The sequence below is a fragment of the Crotalus tigris genome, unplaced genomic scaffold (genome assembly GCF_016545835.1).
Source record: "Crotalus tigris isolate CLP2741 ecotype Arizona unplaced genomic scaffold, ASM1654583v1 scf7180000017549.6302385, whole genome shotgun sequence".
Taxonomy (NCBI): Eukaryota; Metazoa; Chordata; class Lepidosauria; order Squamata; family Viperidae; genus Crotalus; species Crotalus tigris.
The window spans coordinates 1,748,613-1,767,905 of record NW_024096467.1 but is presented as its reverse complement, the minus strand read 5'-3'; the positions used below and the strand labels follow the sequence as shown (position 1 = coordinate 1,767,905).

At 35.5% G+C, this 19,293-nt stretch overlaps 2 protein-coding genes across 3 annotated transcripts in view; both read right to left on the bottom strand.

The window, feature by feature from the left end:
• Positions 1 to 1,298: 1,298 nt before the first annotated feature.
• Positions 1,299 to 8,599, bottom strand: MINAR2 (membrane integral NOTCH2 associated receptor 2). Its single transcript, XM_039338434.1, has 3 exons — positions 8,438 to 8,599; positions 4,037 to 4,279; positions 1,299 to 1,475 (listed from the first exon to the last, which is right to left on the bottom strand). The coding sequence occupies exons 1-3, from the start codon at positions 8,597 to 8,599 to the stop codon at positions 1,299 to 1,301; spliced, it is 582 nt and encodes a 193-aa protein (XP_039194368.1).
• A 3,075-nt stretch (positions 8,600 to 11,674) lies between these two features.
• ADAMTS19 (ADAM metallopeptidase with thrombospondin type 1 motif 19) overlaps positions 11,675 to 19,293 on the bottom strand; it is a 134,064-nt gene continuing 126,445 nt past the window's right edge. For both annotated transcript variants that reach the window (XM_039337381.1, XM_039337393.1), the window contains 2 exons: positions 14,520 to 14,697; positions 11,675 to 13,161 (listed from right to left, as the gene is read on the bottom strand). In XM_039337381.1, the coding sequence (XP_039193315.1) occupies positions 13,010 to 13,161; positions 14,520 to 14,697 (330 nt within the window). In that variant the 3' untranslated portion in view covers positions 11,675 to 13,009. The remainder of the gene's footprint in view (positions 13,162 to 14,519; positions 14,698 to 19,293) is intronic.

Here is a 19,293-nt window from a genome sequence, read left to right as displayed (position 1 = left end):
CAGTATCTACCCCCACAATTCCCACAGCTGCATCAGCTTATCTTGTCTCTCAAAAATAATTTGAAGGTCAGGTCTATTCCATCTCCAAAGAATAATCAGAAGTTGCAGTATTAGGTTTTCGCCACTAGATGTCCTCGGTAAATTAAAAAATCTTTTCCAGACACCATTTTCTCCCTTTTTTTATCTTTTAAAATATAATGTGAAAAAAAGAAATAATATTCCAGCATAAAATGATAGTACAGCTCTTAAAAAAAAATTTCTGTACCCCAAAGCATACGCAAATAGTATAGTCTTTAAATTTTTATTCTGTTCTTTTGTTCAGCGTTTTTCTTCCCAAACATGTAGAAGCTGCTTTTTCAAGCCAGGAAAATAATTCTAACAAGGCTCTTACAGGCAAAAAAAAGCAAGATAGAATAAAGAGAGTAACAAAAAAAAGTCTCACCCGGGTTCACCATGGTGGTTCTTAAAGCTTAGATTTCTTTGACTTGCGGTTTGGAGCGGCTTGGTGATTGGCCATTTTACTGGCCGATCTTCTTCTCCGTCGGCCCTCAGAGATGGCTCAGACAGCTGGAGGAGCTGCCGCTCCTCCGCAGTCAAAGAAAGCCTCTTCGACAGCAGTCACACCCTCCAGGGCGACTTTTGACCCACATAAGGGTCTACTGGGAAAGGGAAGCTAGTCAACAAGGAGACAAGTCTCTTTGTATGGCTAGAGGCGCAGCGATCCGGAACCGGACTAAATATCAGAATTTTAACTGTGCTGTCCAGAGCCATATTTGTGAGATGGACAGCTATATAAATCTGATAAAAAATAAATAAAAAACAACTATTAAGTTTACTACAAGTATTTGGATTCACATAACACAGTAAGCTTTAATCCATGATTTATTTTAAAAATGTGTGAATCAGATCAATACCCTTAGAGTCAGATGACAGGTGGGCATTTTACATTTGCAGTATAGTTTCAATTCCAAAGTACTTCTAAAGAAAGTTTTTAATATATGTTACACTGATTCATTAGCCAATGTTTTTCCTCAAATGCAAACGTAAAGCCACCATCACCTGTTGATTTTAGATTGCTCTGTTGTAGGAGATTTTGTAGATCATTGGTTAAAAGCAAATTAGAAAATTGGACCCAGATCAAGTTTGTTGCATTTAGTTCCTTCTGAAATCATGAGAATTAAATTAAAGCAAGGCTGATTTATTTAATTGATCTTAACAGTAGTAATATCTTAGTCAAAGAAACGTAAAAGAAAAAGGAAAGTATTGTGCAATAAACTTTAATAGCTGGATTTGGCTCATCAGATCAACATGATGCAGGCTGCTACAGTAGCCATCAGGGTACCAGCCAGCAATACAAGGAGCATGATAAGACAGTGTCTAGACCGTTTAATTTCTCTCTCCTTCTTTTTCAACAAGGTATCGTATCCTGGAGTGTAAACATCTTCCATCCAGTACTGTAAATCATTTGGATTTTCCTACAAGAAAATTAATTTGAGTTTTATTATGCATGGATCTGGACTGGACATAATTGAGGTATCACTGCATACTTAGTGCAGGTAGTCCTCAGCTTACGACCACAACTGAGCCCAAAATTTATGTTGCTAAACAAGACATTTGTTAAGTGAATTTTGCCCCACTTGACCGATTTTTCTTGCCACAGGCATTAAGTGAATCACTGCAATTGTTAAGTTAGCAGTATGGTTGTTAAGTGAATCTGGTTCCCTTTGTCTTTGCTTGACAGAAGCTGCAAAAGGTGGATCACATGACCTCGGGAAATGGCAACCGTCATAAATATGAGTCAATTGCCAAGTGTCTGAATTTTGATGAAGATCCTGCAATTGTCATAAGGGTGAAAACAGTTCACAAATCATTTTTTTTCAGCACCATTGTAACTTTGAATGGTCACTAAATGAACTGTTGTAAATCAAGGACTACCTGTAATAAATCACATCTCCCTTTCCAAAGCAAACTGCATACTAGTAACCACATTTAGTCATGGGCATAAAATCAGACTGTCTCCCCGCCTGATGTTTCAGATGGAAGGGTGGATAGGATAGCCTTTTGGAATTTGTATCCTGCCCTTTTTGGATAATCTATGTTTGACTTTTCTTATCCATGAACAACATTGCCCATGTTGCAATGCTTTCCATGGTGACCCTCTTTTTTCACATCTCTTTTAATTTCTGTCTTCAATAAATAGGTTAATGTGTCTATTAAACTGGTTTTTGTTTTAAAAAAAGAATGGGAAAAAAATCACACTGAATTTTGATGGAGTTACCTTGAGACAATGGGCTTGTACAATTGATATCACATGTACATTGTATGCACATGCATTTCATGATGCAACTGACATGGAAGAAGAATTTGTATCCTTTGCATAATACCATCGTAACTTAATTATGTGATCATGGCTTGTACTGGGTGTATATGGGAAGACTACAAAAATGATGGAAATGCTGAGCAAGTGCAGGGAATTAATCGGACATGGGTAGCTAATCCTGGGTTAGATGAACAAATATATTTATCAGGTGTACTGATGATATTATTTAGTTGGCTAATGAATTATCTGAAAACAAAGAACCAATTCAAGAGACCACAAAGGACAATTCAATCCCGCGCTATGCATATTCTCTTCTATTCAAATATTTTATCCATCCAAAAGAGGTAAAGGACTGATATTTTGTTAATTTCTTATCAATCTGCAAAATACTGAAACACTGAAATACCTAGTCTTAGTTTAGGTGCTCCCACATGAGTTACAACAATTAAAACAAAATAATTAAACATAGTGCATTGGGTTTCTTTGTTTGTTTTTGCTTTATGGAATTCTTTCTCTTGTTTTTCTTTTTTAATGGTATAAGAAATTAAGATCTAAGGAAATTTGAAATCTTGAAAAAAAATGTAAATGGTCTGGCTGATGAAAAGGCTTTTTCTTCTCCAAGGGTCAAAACATTTTAAAGACAAATAAAACAAACTTTTCTAAGCAAAAGAACCTATTTGTACCTAGAAAAATCATACCACTTCCTTTCCTGCTTGATGACACCAGTGTGGAAAAAAGCTACATGTCTGTTGATTCCATTTCAAGAAATCTGGTGATTTGAGTGGACTCCCATAATGATTTCAAAAATTGCATCCATTTTGGTAGCATTTGTAAAAACTGGGGGAAATATTACACTAGTGTTTCAATCTATTTTTCCTTCCATGGTCTTACATGCAAACATTGCATTCTTAAAGCAGATAATTTTTGTTAGCTTATAGTGTGTAAGACAATAGAAGGGGAAATTATCATACAACAGTAGGCAAAAATATATTCAAGGACACAAAGCATTATATGTGGTTTTATTTCCATTTGTTTATATTTAATCAATATCGAAATTAAATAAATTGATATTTCTTTTATTTTTTTTCTGTTCAATCATGTCTGATTCTTGGAATCTCCTGAAAAAGTCCCTGCAGGTTTCCTGACAAGGTTTTTCAGGAATGGTTTGTCATTGCCTCCATCCTAGGACTGAGAAAATGACTGACCCAAGGTCACCCAGTTGCTGGCTTTGTGCCTAAGGTGGGACTAGAACTTACAGTCTCCCAGTTTCTAGCATGATGCCTTAACCACTACACCAAACTGACTCTAAATGTAAACAAATGGAAAAGAAACCACAAACACTGCTTTTTGCTCTTAAACGTATACTTTAAGTACTGTTATAACTAAATGCTAAATAAACTATCAAGGAGTTAGTAGTAATGCTATACTTTCAGGTTGCTAATGATGAAGAGCAGTGTCTTATCAACAGACCTTTGCTTCCTGACATCTTACAAAGCCATGTTGAGAAACACTATCCATTTCCTTTGACAGATCCTTTGATGTGAAAGATAGGCCATCTTGTCTAACCTTTTGACCTCCAGAAGGATAAATGGATAGTATATCCTATTCCCAAGCCTATCATATTGCTTTGTTCTTATCTTTTATTCCTTAAGTATTGTGCATTTTTATTGTTAATTCTCAGTGGCATAAAATCCACTGTAGTAGTAAGAATTGTACCTTTAGATAGTAAGTCAGGCTAGAGTTGGAATGCCTGTCATAATCTTGGACTGTCCATGATGGCTTATTTCTCCTTTTCTCCCAACAATCATCGGCAAGGACCCCATCATAGAGTGGGTTGTTTTTGATGGTTGATTTCAAAGTGACTGGAGTAACATGCTTTCCAAGAGCTTTGTCAATCATTGCTGGGTGAAGCGGGGCCAGATGCCAAACAGGCTGTTCCTGGATGTTTTTCTTTTCTCTCTAGAAAACACACACAAAAGAGGGCTATTATTCAGCTCCCTAAAGACCAACCTTATGCTCAGGATGTAGTCTGAGAGAAATTACTTCAGAGAAATGATCAATCGGTAGCACTGAAAAGATACTGTTGAGGAAAACAATACCACTATTTTCTCCTTGTAATTGGGTCAAACCATTGGACTAATATGAATGAATCTTTAATAAGAGGGAAGCTTTGTGTATGATAAAACAATCCCTCAGGGTATTCAGATTAAAATTGGTATGAAGATATGATGCAGAACGAATACTTCAAAGCACCAATTAGTAGCTGTGCCTGAAGTAGATATTTTAAGAGATACTCCACAAAGCATATTAGAAGGAACAGTTGCCATCATTTTGCAATGTGTTGGCAGTCACCTTTCCAGTGAACTCAGTATGGCTGCCCAAATGGTTTAAGGAACTTCCTGGGTTCACCAATATTTATCTATGTCATGCATACTTTGATACATAATACACTAGCAAGGGTCTCCATATCTCCATGATGATGATGTATTTCTGTATCTTTTTTCTAAACAAAAAAGCCTTAAGCACCATTCCACAATGGACCTGTTCAAAGTCCCCAGATATTTTAGTAGCCCTTTCTACAATTCTTTCTATATATCCTCTCATCCCAAATCTAACTCAGCCTAGGGAGATCTACTTTGCATCCCCTCACTGAGAGTTGTACTGTAAGAAGGCGACTTAAGAGACAATCTTCTTGGAACACTTTGTGTCTGTGCATAATTTTAAAATAATGTGTTTATAGGAAAATTTAACAGTATTCAGATAAATTATCAGAATTTTCTCATCATTGATATTGTGCCTTTCATCCAAAAGCTCTGGTTCATAACATTCCCAGCCTAATAATACTGACCTGCCTTGTCATTCATTTATTCATTCATTGGATTGGATTTGCCTTTTTTCAGGAACTCAGAACAGTGTACAAAGTGTTGTCTCCTTTTATTTTTTTGCCGCATTAACAAACCCACGGGGCTGGTCATGCTGACAAATAGTTTGACTGGCTGAGACTGGACTGGAACTTGTGATTCCCTGTTCCTAGTTTCATGTCTTTTGTTGAGGTGCAGTCGCCCATATTTGGTATGATATTTCAAATACAGCTGCACATGCATGTATATGAAGTCAGTCAATGCAATAACACCATTTTGCCCAGTAAAATTAGAATGTTATTACTTCTTGGAGAACTTTGCCATTTTTTATTTCAAACATCTGCACAGCATTTGTTCTGAGAAATCTTTAATTATTTTTACATGTAAATGTGCATTGGAGTAATTTCAACTATGGTTCAGGGCCCGAGGTTATAAAAAATAACTCTTTTGTTGGCATACTTATATTTAAAATGTGGGAAATTGATTTGGCCAAAACATTTGAAGGTCTTTGGAAACTCTATAATTAAGAATAAACTTGTTCCAAACTAATCACCATATCTTAGTATAACATTAACAATGTTTTTGTATTATTAGAGCTTCAGCTTCCAAGTGCTATTTATGTAAGAATAGTTGGATAAGATGAAATACTTGTGTGCATATGATTTTGCATAGCATTTGAAGAAAACTCAGTTAACTTTAGTATTATTTCTGGATTATTTTATTTTACCCTCTGATATCTGGCAGAGTAAGATAATAAAGCATTGGGTAAAAACATTTTGGTTTGAAATAGAAGTAACAGGTTGATAAATACTTTACTTCCACCTCTCTAGTGAATAGACTAAACTTTTAGATGAAGAACAAATAAGCACACATGGATATATTAATCTGTAATGAAGTGTTTGTGACATCCCTATAGCCTCATATATGCAATTTATGTAAGGAACTGCGTTCTAAGAAACCACTCTTTTTTTCAAAAACAAATTCTTAGGCAAAAATTCTAGCTTACCCTCAAGATTTAATGAGCCCCAGGACCTAGGTCATTATTCACATCCTTTTCTATACAAAACACACTGATACTAATAAATCCTTAACCTCATTTGTCCTAAAACCAGCATATTGTTCATCCTTGATCATTTGTTCCACATATGGTGTACATCGTGTTTAATACCAGAACTTGCAATATTATTATTTTTATTTTTAAATAGTAAAAAAAGATTTTAAAATAATCTAGGCTAAAATTCCGTGCTTATTTATTTTGAAGTAAATCCTTTTGAATGAATCCCATTACTGAGATATATGTATAATTTTGACAATCCATTTTGGGACATCTTTCTATTTTAAGTTATATTTTGTAGATGGCATGGGAATGGCCTTGAAGGAGGAAGAGCCACTACCAAACCAATGGTCAGATAAATGAGGCTTGAGTACAGGCCAAGAAAATAACTTGAAAAAATATCTTTGATAAGCCATTCCTTAGTTCACATGAAGCCTGCCTTCCATTGAGGACCTGTATACTGCACAAGCAAGAAAGAGGGCTGTGAAAATATCAACAGATCCCTCACATCCTGGCCATAAACTTCTTCCCTTAAGACGATGCTATAGGGCATTGCAAACCAGAACAACTAGACACAAGGACAGTTTTTTCCCCCATGCCATCACTCTGCTTAACAACTAATTCCTACAACACTGTCAAACTACTGAGTAAAGCTGTTTTACTATGATACTCCTCATCTTTCCTACCTATCATCTTCTTATGACTATAACTTTGTTGGTATCTTACAATTTATATTGTTTTTTTAAGTATCCTAGTATGATTTATGTTGTTTGCTTAGCTAGTATTCTATGATTATCACTAAGTGTTCCATCTTATGATTTATGATGAAATGTTGTATATTACGATTGTTGATGAATTGTATTTCATGTTGTTTATGATCATGATTATCATTATTACTGCATGTACACTGAGAGCTTATGCACCGGAGACAAATTCCTTGTGTGTCCAACCACACTTGGCCAATAAAGAATTCTATTCTGTTCTATAAAGTGAGGGTGGTGGAAGTACCCTCAGACTTGCAAGATTCGCTAACTATAGCTGTTACAATAAAAGTAGTAACCTAAATAGCATTGATTTTTTTAATCCGGTCTATTTTATTGGGCTGATATTTATATAGTATAGATGCTTAGTAGTGGTTTTTTCCATTTCTTTTTTAATGATTAGGATAATACCTTTAATATGCCAACTTAAGCTCCTGAACAATATGCAAACCTTCAGACAAGATATTACAAAAGGTAGATGGGAGGTATTATGAGAGGAAAAATAGACAAAAAAGAAATAATTAAATCTGCATCTTGTGATAAAATAGAAACAAGTTACAATTACAGTATTAGGCAAACAAAGTTTTCAGACTGTAGGCAGGATTGCTGGAGTAAAAAATAAGCAAGCAAATAACTCTTGAGTTCCTTTGTATTTAAGATTCCATAAAAAATTAACATCCGGCTGTTTGTTCAGGTCTTTAAAAAAAAATTGAGTTAAGTCAAAAGAGTAGAACCAATGCCTTGTTGTTGAATAAGATCCATGAAAATATGACAGGCAAAGACAAGATGCCAACAAACTTATTGTAAGTGGAAAGTTTCACTTTATATGGACTCTAGAGGATCTTTCATTGTATGCATTGTAAATGCTTAAGTTGTTTTTGATGGCCATTAACATATAGCAGGAGATCTTGTTCCTCTGCTTTATGTACTGGATGCAGCAGTGAGCCAAGTATTGGAACAACAAAAGATCAGAGTGGTGGCTGCAAGAGTGAGCATTATGGGTTCAGGACACACACAGAGAAGTTTTTAAAAGCAGGATTCAGGACTCATCCAGTTCAAGTAAGACAGCTAAACGATACCTTAACCACCAAACCCTCTACTTTGGCACAACTTTTTTTTTCCTGTTACTAATTTAAAATACTTCTTCACCCAAAATAATACTGTCAGGGTGAAAACAGAGGGGAAAAAGAAGAGATTATTATTATTTTGTAGCAACTGAGGAACAAAACAGTTCCTCACTTTTAGTTGTTTCCCTTAGATTAAATATAAAATATTGTGTGACACTATTGCCTTGGATATTGAACTCTTGACAAAGCACAAAAGTAATGCTGGGCAAAAGAAGTGTGCACAATAATTGCCAAAAGTTTGGAAATTCTGTTTCCTTGAATATAGTGCCTCATTATGTCAAATTAGAACCAAGTCTGGAACTTAAGCTACTTACCTGTGAATAGACTCTATTGTGCCACTTCTGTTCTTCAGGAAAAGGTTCTGGAAAATTTGCCAACCAGGTTTGTAAAAAGATTGATGTTTTTGCTAAGGACTTCACTTCTAGCTGAAGGAATTTATCAGGGTTGTTGTTATTTGGCAATGCAGAGAAATCCATCTTTCTCCCTTCCCTTCTCCCTTACTCTTCTCAGCAGCTAGTTTTGCTTTCAATAATTAATTAAGTGAACAAAGATAGGGCTTTTCTGGTACTTGAAATTGTAACTGGCTGTCTTGGATGCCAAGCAAACTCATTTCCTAATGCCTGCACAAATTGCAGGAAAAGCTATGAAGGGGTCCATCAAATATGATTATGAGTACCTGTGTGCATGATATGAATCTACAGCAACAGTATTCTTATATAGCATTTTAAGGTTTAATAATTTAAGAAAGTAAACTCAGTCAATTTAAGTAGAAAAGATGCAAGCAGGGGGGAACACTTTGATTTGCAGCATGATTTTGATGTAATCCAGATTGCAAACTGACATGGCATATAACCTTTCTAGAAGATGGAAACTAAATAGCTCTCAAAAGAGAGTTTCTTATTAGGACTAATATAGCTTTGGGAGAGGAGGAGGAGTCATAGAACAAATGCACTGCACCATCTAATTAAATCCAACAACACATTGCCAGATTCTACTGGAAAAACACAGTTTTAATATTTGTATGATTAAATTATATAACAGGCATTTGGTGACCTTTTTCATGTTGCTTTCAACATATGCTTGAAGATGGCCAGTCACCTTTCCTTTTCCATCAGACTGTTCTGACCATTGGGTTGCAACATAGGACAGCTGCAGTGAGAAACAAAATAGATTTTTATTATATATATTTATATTCCTTATTTTAGGCTTCTCTTTTATATGGAGCTAACTTTTGTGTGGCTAACTGCTTTTTCACAACCAGGAGCAGAATTAAAATAATTTCACACAATATAAATAAGCGTGCTTCTTCCCACAGATGAAAGCACATACACTAAACTGTATTCAATAGTTAGCAAAATTATAAGCTTATTCATGCATGGTTTTTTAAAACCTGCTGTTATGAGTACAAATGTCCTTTTAGTGTTGTGACCGCTTGGTTGCTGAGTTCTTCTTGAAGCCAGAACAAATCTTCATTAGAATTTAATAAATAAAACAAACAAACAAATCAATGGTTGCTCTGGCCCCCCCCAAAAAACCAGTCATTAATGCTTCCCTTTGGTAGAGATTAAAAGTTTGTCTTAGGACAAATAAACCAGTTGTGGGGATGATTTGGTGATCTAAGGGCGACTCCCTTCTATCATGGATCATCTTGCACAATATAAAAATGCCTGTTATTTTGATATCACTGACCCGTTCTCACATTGAAAAAAATAAATCGAAATGATGTAAGTCCTGGCTACCTGAGAGACACTTATCTCTAGTTGTACTACAAATTTCTTTGATTAAACATTGCCATTTACAAACACCCAGGAAATACACCTTCTCTATTGTAGCACCTGGCCTATAGAATGAGCTTCCCTCTGAGATCCAGGTGGCTTCCATCCTGCTGCTGTTTTGGAGGGCTTTGAAGACCTGGATCTTTGTTTATGGCTTTGGTTAGGATAGGTCCAGCCTCTTTCAAGGTTGCTATCTTGTTTTACAGTGGGTTTTCTTTTTCTAAACCACTCAGAGTCATTGGAGTTGAGTGGTACCATATACATAAATAAAATACTTAGACATTAAAGTTTTATATGACATGAGACAAACGTAGTTTAGGATAGGTTTTGCTTGCAGAATCATCTATAATCCTTTTGTTAACTGCACCAACCATGGTAACCAACATGCCTCTGTGACATTTTTCTGCCACACAATGCCTTCATTTCATTCCATGTCATGAGCAAGAAAGGATCAAGACAACCTTAACTGTACTCACAATACACAATATTTTCTCATATGGTTGGTTTCCGAACATTTCGTTACTAGGCTAGGTAACATCTTCAGTGGAATTTAGGAGATGTCATTGACCTAACCCACAAGCTCAGAGAACAAACCTTCACCCTCATCCTACACCCGAGCTACAGATATTTGCCACTATCGCAAATATTTTCTCTACTAAGATGACAGCCTCCAACAATAAATGCAATGTGAATAAAATTTGCTAGTTTTTGGCCATCCAATAAGTCAGAATTGAAGTCGGGAGATGGGCTCAATGCATTTATTACCAAGTTCAGACTGATATGGGCATACAATTTTTTTGCCTCTGGTCCCCAGGCGGTGTTGCAGCTACCATCCTGACATTGTTTTCCTAGAACCATACATAGCAGTGCATGAAACGTAAAGACAATTACTTGGGAATGGGGATGGGGGAGGGCGTGAAATTGCATAATAGCCTGAAGCAGTACAATACTGAAATGATGGGACCAACCTCTTGTTCCAAAATGAAGCCCTGAACAGAACATGGAGGAATCTAGAAGTTGCCATATGTTACTTACAGTATATGAAAGAAAGGCAAGGAGATATTTTAAAGAATAGTGGGTTGTGTAACTCAGCTCCTTTCATGACCTGGATAGCTTTGTGTTTGTTTTATTCAACTTGGGCTATTACAGAATGGGGTGCAAGAAGAAGGGAAGGAGTCTAAAGACATCAAAGTCCTACTATCAGATTTGCCCCATTTTTATGGCAGTGTTGTGATTTGGAAATTCTGATTTTCTTATCAGGTAGTGACATGGTTCAGAGGGAGAAAAAAGGGTAACTAGAAGAATCAACAATTGTTTTGTGTATCAGGTGCTGCATACTCATAACCAGGACAGCACCGCTGGGTTTGACTCATGAGAGATGCAATATAGGCAGGTATTTATCAGCAACAGAGGCTGCAAATTTCATGCTGCTTAGTTTTCAGTTCATTTAAAGATCAGTGGATAGCACTTTAACACAATAATAGAGAAAGACCTTACATACACATGGTTGGAAAGTAAAATTATCTATAGTTCTTCGGTAATTATTTCCAGTCAATTCTGGAATTAATTCTGTGTCTGAAGCACTAGCATAGCTGAAAGTAAGGTAGCTTCTGCTGTTCAGTGTCTGCTTTTTTCCCCTCCCTGTCCTGATTTTATTATGAACCGAAAACAGATGTTAAGGAATAAGAAAAGGTATATAAATGGAATTTATAAAAATATATATTTATACATCTCTAATTATATTTATTGAAAATATAAAAATCAAGTGATTCATGTACAAAATTTCATAAGGAAAGTGTTTTCTTCACATTTCACAAAATTGTAAAAGTGTATTTTTAATAACTTTTTTGTAATGAAACAATTTATCACAGAAGTATCTTATAAGTTTTTTTTTAAAAAACCTGAAAATGTAGCCTGATTCATCGTAAGCATTAGGTTCCTCCCACTGGTAAAAGAAATTTCCCAAAAATTACATGTGAACATTGCAAGTTAGCCACCGGCCTTTTGCTTGGTATACTTAAAAGCAAATGACATGTTAAAACAGCACAGACTTCTTTCAAAAGATGTTCCAAGGTTCATAAAGGTGTTTCTCTACATTACATAAAGGAGTGCAACAGAGATTCAGTGTAAATCTTTACAGTGTTTAACTGCTTCAATACTTGTGTTCAAGTATATGTTCACATGATTAAAATGCCTACTTTGCCATGTTTGTCTAATTTTGATATAAAGATTTATAAATTACAGTAGATAATTTCCTATAGTACATTTCTAAGGGCACACACAGCTCTTACCAACTTAAGGTGTTCCAACAATTTTCAGAGTACATTCATACAGAAAATATATAAAATGATACAGAGGGTTGATGAAAATTACCCACAACTTCCTAGAATTAACTCTTGTGATTATTTTGGTGGAACAACGATAAAAATGTAGCCTAGGAAACTGGCTATATTCATGGATGTGCTGAGTCAAGTGTTACACTTGCTACATAAATACATTTCCAAGAACAGTCCGTGTTATATATGGCCCTTTACAAAGTAGGAATGGAGTTCCAAAACCTGCTGCAAAATTTCTGGAGTCAATCTGACTCTGAGCACCAACATATAAACAAAATAAAAATAAAGATGACTTCATTTCCATATACAGTACAGAAAAAAACTATTCATCTAAATAGAAAATAAATTCAGGGTAGTATGATAGTTTATTATCCAATGCAGTAAGCAGTTTAATAGGCTTAAGTGCCTTTGATTTCAAGTGAACAAGACTAGCAAACTTATCTATCTGTAGTACTGCACTACTTCTCTTTTGAATAGCAAGGATGCCAAAATAATTGCTTACCTTGTTGAATATAAACATTTAAAATAGTATTTTTAGAAAAAGTCTCATAAATGTATCCAAAATAATTCATATAAGATTTAATTATGGAAACTCTGATCATAAAACCCAAACAAAAGCTATTTAACCATTTTTTTAAATGTCTGCGCAGGCAAAAATAAATTACTTTGATTAAATTATATGTAATCTGATATATTTGGTTTGAGGAAATGTGTGTGAGTTTATAAATAATGTGACTGTGAAAAGCTGAGAGCCCACGAGCCTGCCTGCTACGGGTCAACTCCTCTGCTGCATCTTCTGTGCATAAAAGTCCCTGCATGTTTCACAGCAACGTTGATACCATCTCATGTCCTGACAAAGGTTCTTCTCTCGTATCACTCTGCAATATACAGTCCATTGGTCTCCAAGACACTTGAATGTTAAGGCAGCTGAGAAATAAAACAGAACACAGATATCACTATGGCTCTATATTACATAGGAATATTCAACCTTTCTGGTTGGTTTGCACATTTGAAATTTTAAGAGAATATTATGGGCATTTTCAGAACATAGCTGTTATGGTAAACATGCCTAATTAGAAAAACATATTTAGATCAATAAAATCAATTAAATAAAATAGATAAGGATGTGTTCATAACATCCTGCTCTCTGATGTTTTAGCTGCCTTAGTTATTAGCCTTGTTTTTTTCTGGGCAGGTGGGCACAGTTCTGAACACAACATTGGGCTATAGCTATTTTTTATTTTCCAAAAACATCTGGTTCCAGAATTGAGATGGGAAATTATTGCTTTGTTTCATAGCATTCAAGATCCCAATAGATCTGTCATATGCAAAGTAGGTAGCCCTTACAAGCTGGACAAAAAAAATGTCATTTATTTAATTTAATTTTTTAAATGTACTTGATAACATGTTATGAAACAACAAGCTAAGAATGAAATACAACTAAAATATAGAAACAGTTTTAGAAATGTAGAAACAAAGGCTACATTTTTAAGCAAATTATTAGGGTTCAGTATCACTTAACACCATCTAGACTAGCTTCTAAACATTTGCTGCAAAAAACAGATGACCATTTTTGAGAAGTCTCTATTAGAATCTTTGTATATTATCACCCATCTAAGGAACTGTAATGATAGTGGTTTCACCATAAGATTGGCAAAAAAGAATTGGATAGTGGTATATATCTCTTTCCCTTAGGTGCACAGTATGCAGAATTTACATTTTCATGTAACTGTTGAATACATAATACAAAATTAAGCAAGGATTTATGTTGGTTAGTAAAAGGTTATACTCTCTTTTGTCTTGTCTTTTGCATGAGACATATGTATAGAGGAGGATGAATAGTTCTTATTTTCAACTAACAACCTTGTGATGGTCTCATTGCCACCCGGTATAAATAAATATTCCTTAACACTCATACTTAACTGTATGTGGGTTTTGCTTCTGAATCCAAAAGTAACTATCACCTACTAGATTGAGGAGAGAGCAATATAGGAGCCTCTTAAATCTAGACTGTTATAAGGATGATTCCGTATATGGTACATTTATAATTCTCAAATAGTTCATATATAGTATGCTTATGACACAGAGACTATATTGATCTACAATATAGTCTCGGTGTCATAAGCATACTATATGGGTTATCTGGAATATAGACTTAATGTTTCTTTTACAGTTGAGGTAAAAAGAAGCCAGAATTTTGATCTTAGGAACCGGATAAACATAACTTGAATATGGCAGGACCAGACCAGAATAGGCATCTTCATATGACCTTTGTAGTCACTTACCCAATCTAGGTGATGTAATTGTGTTCACATTAATTTTTTCATTGCAGGGCTGCAGGTGGCAAGGTCTGTAGGCTGCAGGCTTTTCAGAGGAGAAACATTCACTGCCATGCCTTCCTGTGATCTTGTGCATGCACTGGATGACCCGTGACTGCATTCCTTTTCCACAGGTGATAGAACACTTCAAAGAATATAAGATACACTTACATAAGGAAAAATGTATTTTTTTTGCCCAAAAAACTAAATCTACCTCAATCTAGATATTAAGAAATGGCAATTATATTATTAAGAACAGTTATAAAACAATCAGAAAAATAACATGATCTCTATTATATTGGGCACAGTATCATGGTTGCTATTTCATCGTGGATAGAATAAGTAAATATAAAACGGAATGTGGAACACCTAAGTTGAATGAAGTTGTGGCTTAACAATTTGAAACAGGAATGATCCTGTTTTATCACTTTGGAAGTCATAAATGAATTTCCCCAAACACAATTTTATGCAAAGGTGTACATAAAAAAATGGCATATCAATTCACTTTTTTCTTCAGTGACAGAAGTATAAATTCTGGAAGAGCACCCGCAGAATTGCAGTCGGCATTTATTCACTCAGTTGCAAGTCTCTTCAATATCAAAATAAATTTTTCAGTGCCAAAACCTTCATATTCAAAACACTCACTATCAAGGAAGAAGGATTGATCAGCAAGTGGGATCCCCTAAACATTTACAGAGGATCGGTTTTAGATTGGGAAAGCAAGATTTAATGGAACAAAACCTTACTAAATCCAGTATGAACTTAGACACTATGGCATTACCACACCATAAAATCCAGATAGAAAATATCATTGTGCATTACACAAACAGACTAAACTCAATTCTTGTATGAAAAACTGTAGAACTGTTGTCAGCCACTCTAGTCCCTACAATATGGTGGCAATCTGCAGGTTTATTGCGTATATAGAATCCTCAGGGAATTCTGTGTGGCTTTTCATCAATTTTCTGCACTCTGGTAAATATCAAGCCTTTTAAGTTGGTGTCAACCGCAAGACGAGTTGCCAGCTTAAAAGAATTTGGTATAAAGAAGGACATTTTTGTAATGTGTAAACATACCTTGTGCCTAAACATACGTTTCTTTACAATACATTTTAAGTAGGTCACGTGTGGTTTCATTAAATCATTTCAAATTCAGTTTGCCATCAGAATACCGTACATTGTCACATGTAAAAACCATATACCTCATAATGTGAACTGCTTTTAACTGCTCTTGATTAGCAAATAATAATTATATAGACAAGGTTACCTTATCTGGACTGGAAAATGGTTCCAGCCAGGGTTATCCTATCTGGGCTGGAAAAAGATCTAATAAACACAAACAGGTTTTTGTAATATTTTATTAATTTTCTAATTTTACATTTAAGTATTTAAAAAGCAACGTGGTGGCTGGGTTAATCGATAATTCAGTAACATACAAAAATCTTTAGTACAAATCTCAAGCTACCACATCAAATACTTCCTCTCTTTTTCCCTTAATATCTACTGTCTCATATTTGAACTAATATAGTTCTTATTATATCAGTTAAGTAAAAATAGCATTGTTACATTTATCAATAAATTTTTAGCTTATACATATCCTTGTTGCTTTGACATTCAATCTTTATAGACAATCAATGTCCTGTTGTTAGTTTCCCAATTTTTAGTTTCCCATCAATATTTAAATTTAACATTTGATATTTATAATTTCCAAGTTTTAGGTAACCAAAGTTTCCTTTATCTCAATTCATAATAAAGTCTAATATTCAAGATACACATCTTATCTATTTGAGTATATTCTATTTCCCACCATCTTATATCATCTAGTTAATAATACAACATAACATCCTTATTTTCAACTAATTTCCAAATGCGATGACAAACCAGAAGTCACTAATAAACACAAACATTTTTACTCTGCACCTCTACAAGAAGCATTAAATGTTTTAAAAGCCTATCTAAGCAACAATCCAAGCAGAGTATTTTTGTCAAAGAATACAAAAAAGAATATTCCACAAAGAAGGTGATGATAGAAAAACATGCAGGTTTTGGTGTGTTCTTGGAAAAGCAACGTAACCTATTTCAGTTTTTATTTACTACTAATCACATGGAGATAATATGAAATGTTTCAACTTGGAGCACACAAATGTTACCTGAGATTCCTTCTTTGCTGAATTTTCCAAAGACTATATTTTGAAACAAGTACAAAATGCTTAGATCATGGGTGTCAAATTTGCCACGTCATGTGATGTGTCAGGACATATCACGACTCTTTTTGCATTGCCGGCAATGGGGTGGGCGTGGCTTTGGTATGATGAAACTGGCCCGCGGGCCGGCAGTTTAACACCCCTGGCTTAGATTAAAAGCTGAGGACATTATGTAATGTCATAGTTTCTTCCAGCAGGTCTCTGGAAAAATTAGGGAAGAAGCTGTCCCTGCCAAAGAATAGCATTTAAACTGTCTTCTTCAGCTACAATCACTGCTGAGCTTCATAAAAAGCTTCAATTGAGAGTGAAAATCTGTACTACTGTTAACAACAGAGGTTTGGACAATTTGTTCCAAGAAGAAATGATTGCTTTAGTTAAAAACTACAAATCACCTATTCCAAACACAGAGAACATGGGGGGGGGGGGAATAAAGTCTTGTCGGAGACCACCAGTGATCTCCTGAACTCAACTACATCAGAACCTTAAAAGTTATAGATTATTGATATATCTTAAACATAAACAAGAAAAGAATCTGCTTTATGCAGCAGAATAGATTTTAAAAGCACATTTAGTTTGTCTAGGCCAGGGGTAGGCAACCCAAAACACTTAAAGAGCCACTTGGACCCGTTTCCCACCAAAAACAAAACACTGGGAGCCGCAAAACCCTTTTGATATCTAAAATGAAGATAACACTGCATATATCCTTTTTTACCTTTATTATAGGTGTGTGTGTTTTGTGTGGGGGTATTTGGTGTGTGTTGTGTGTGTGTGTGTGTGTGTTGTATATATATATGTATATGTGTGTATGAATGTATGTATGTGTGTGTGTGTGTATATATATATATATATATATATATATATATATATATATATATATATATATATATATGTAGGTCTTTGGTTGTTCGGGTTTTCTCCCGCGTAAAATTGGAAGTGTCTTGGTGACGTTTCGACGAAGTCCCATTCGTCATCTTCAGGCTGGTGTTTTCAGCTTCATGCTTTGCACGAAGCTGAAAACACCAGCCTGAAGATGACGAATGGGACTTCGTCGAAACGTCGCCAAGACACTTCCAATTTTACGCGGGAGAAAACCCGAACAACCAAAGACCTACATACAAATACCCGCGAAAACCTCAGAAAAAAACATATATATATATATATATATATATATATATATATATATATATATATATATATACACACACACACCACACACACATACACACACACACACATACATACACACACACACACATATACACACACAGGTTAAAAAAAGGATATATGCAGTGTTATCTTCATTTTAGATGTCAAAAGGGTCTCTCTCTCTCTCTGTCTCTCTCCCTCCCTCTCTATCTGCCCTTGGTCTACCACTCCTCTTCCCCCACTCTCTTTCTTTCTCTCTCTCTCTCTCTCTCTCTCTCTCTCTCCCTCCCTCTCTCTCTTTCTCTCTCTCTCTTTCTCCCCCCCCTCTCCTATCTGCTGCTCACCTGGCAAGCTTCAAGCTGTTGTCCAACAAGATCAGCGGTAGGCAACCTCGGCTCTTTTATGACTCATGGACTTCAACTCCCAGAATTCCTGAGTCAGCCTAGCTGGGCTAGCTAGCTCTCTCCTGCCCTTCCTGCTTCCTGCTTCCTGCAGAGACGCAGCAAAGAGAGGAGCTCCGCCCAGTAAGCTTTTCAGCTCCTCGGAGAACATGTGAGTACACTCTCTTTTACACATACACACACACACACACACACATACACACACACACAAAACACAAACACACACACACACACACACACACAGAGAGAGAGAGAGAGAGAGAGAGAGAGAGAGAGAGAGAGAGAGAGAGAGAGAGATTGAAGCAGGGAAGCGCAATTGCCTCTCTCTGTCTTTCTCTCTCTGCAAAGGCAGAGGAGGCTGGGAGCCACAGGGGAAGGCTCAAAGAACCGCATGCGGCTCCGGAGCCGCAGGTTGCCGACCTGTGGTCTAGGCTTCTAAAACTTACTAAGCAGGATAACCAACTGTTATTATTCACTGCAAATCAGACTAGGGAGAAGGATTTTTCTAGATTACATAAATGCATAATACATATGACTTGTTAACACTGTTTCTTTCTTCTAACAGGAAGCTAACAATCCCCACTCTCATCTAGTCTCTGTCACGTGCACTTTCTGAATCCCCATTATCATTTTTCTGAATCTGTACAAATACTTTTGATAAGTATTTAAATTTCCAAGTCCACAATTTGGAAATTTAACTAAAACTTTTTTTGTTTTTCAAAGTAAAAAAATACTGTTCTACATATAATTTAAGGCTTATTTTGCAAAAGGAAACTAAATACATCTGAGGCAATAATGAAAATCTGATTTTTATAGGCAAGAAGCTGCTTTGATACTTGTTTCCCAATTGTCATGAACAGCATTTATTAATAAGATTTTCTGTAAGACTGAAAACAAGTCTACACTAATTACATACAATGTAATTTCCACTTAGATCATTATGCCAGAATACAATTATTACCATCAGTCATTGTCTTTTTTTAAAAAAACA

Excerpts from the sequence above, each read along its gene's own strand:
- MINAR2 (XM_039338434.1), bottom strand. The coding sequence starts at position 8,599 with ATGGATTTCTCTGCATTGCCAAATAACAACAACCCTGATAAATTCCTT. Across the intron at positions 4,280-8,437 it reads ACAATAGAGTCTATTCACAG|AGAGAAAAGAAAAACATCCA; the intron begins GTAAGTAGCTTA and ends TGTGTTTTCTAG. Across the intron at positions 1,476-4,036 it reads GCCTGACTTACTATCTAAAG|GAAAATCCAAATGATTTACA; the intron begins GTACAATTCTTA and ends ATTTTCTTGTAG.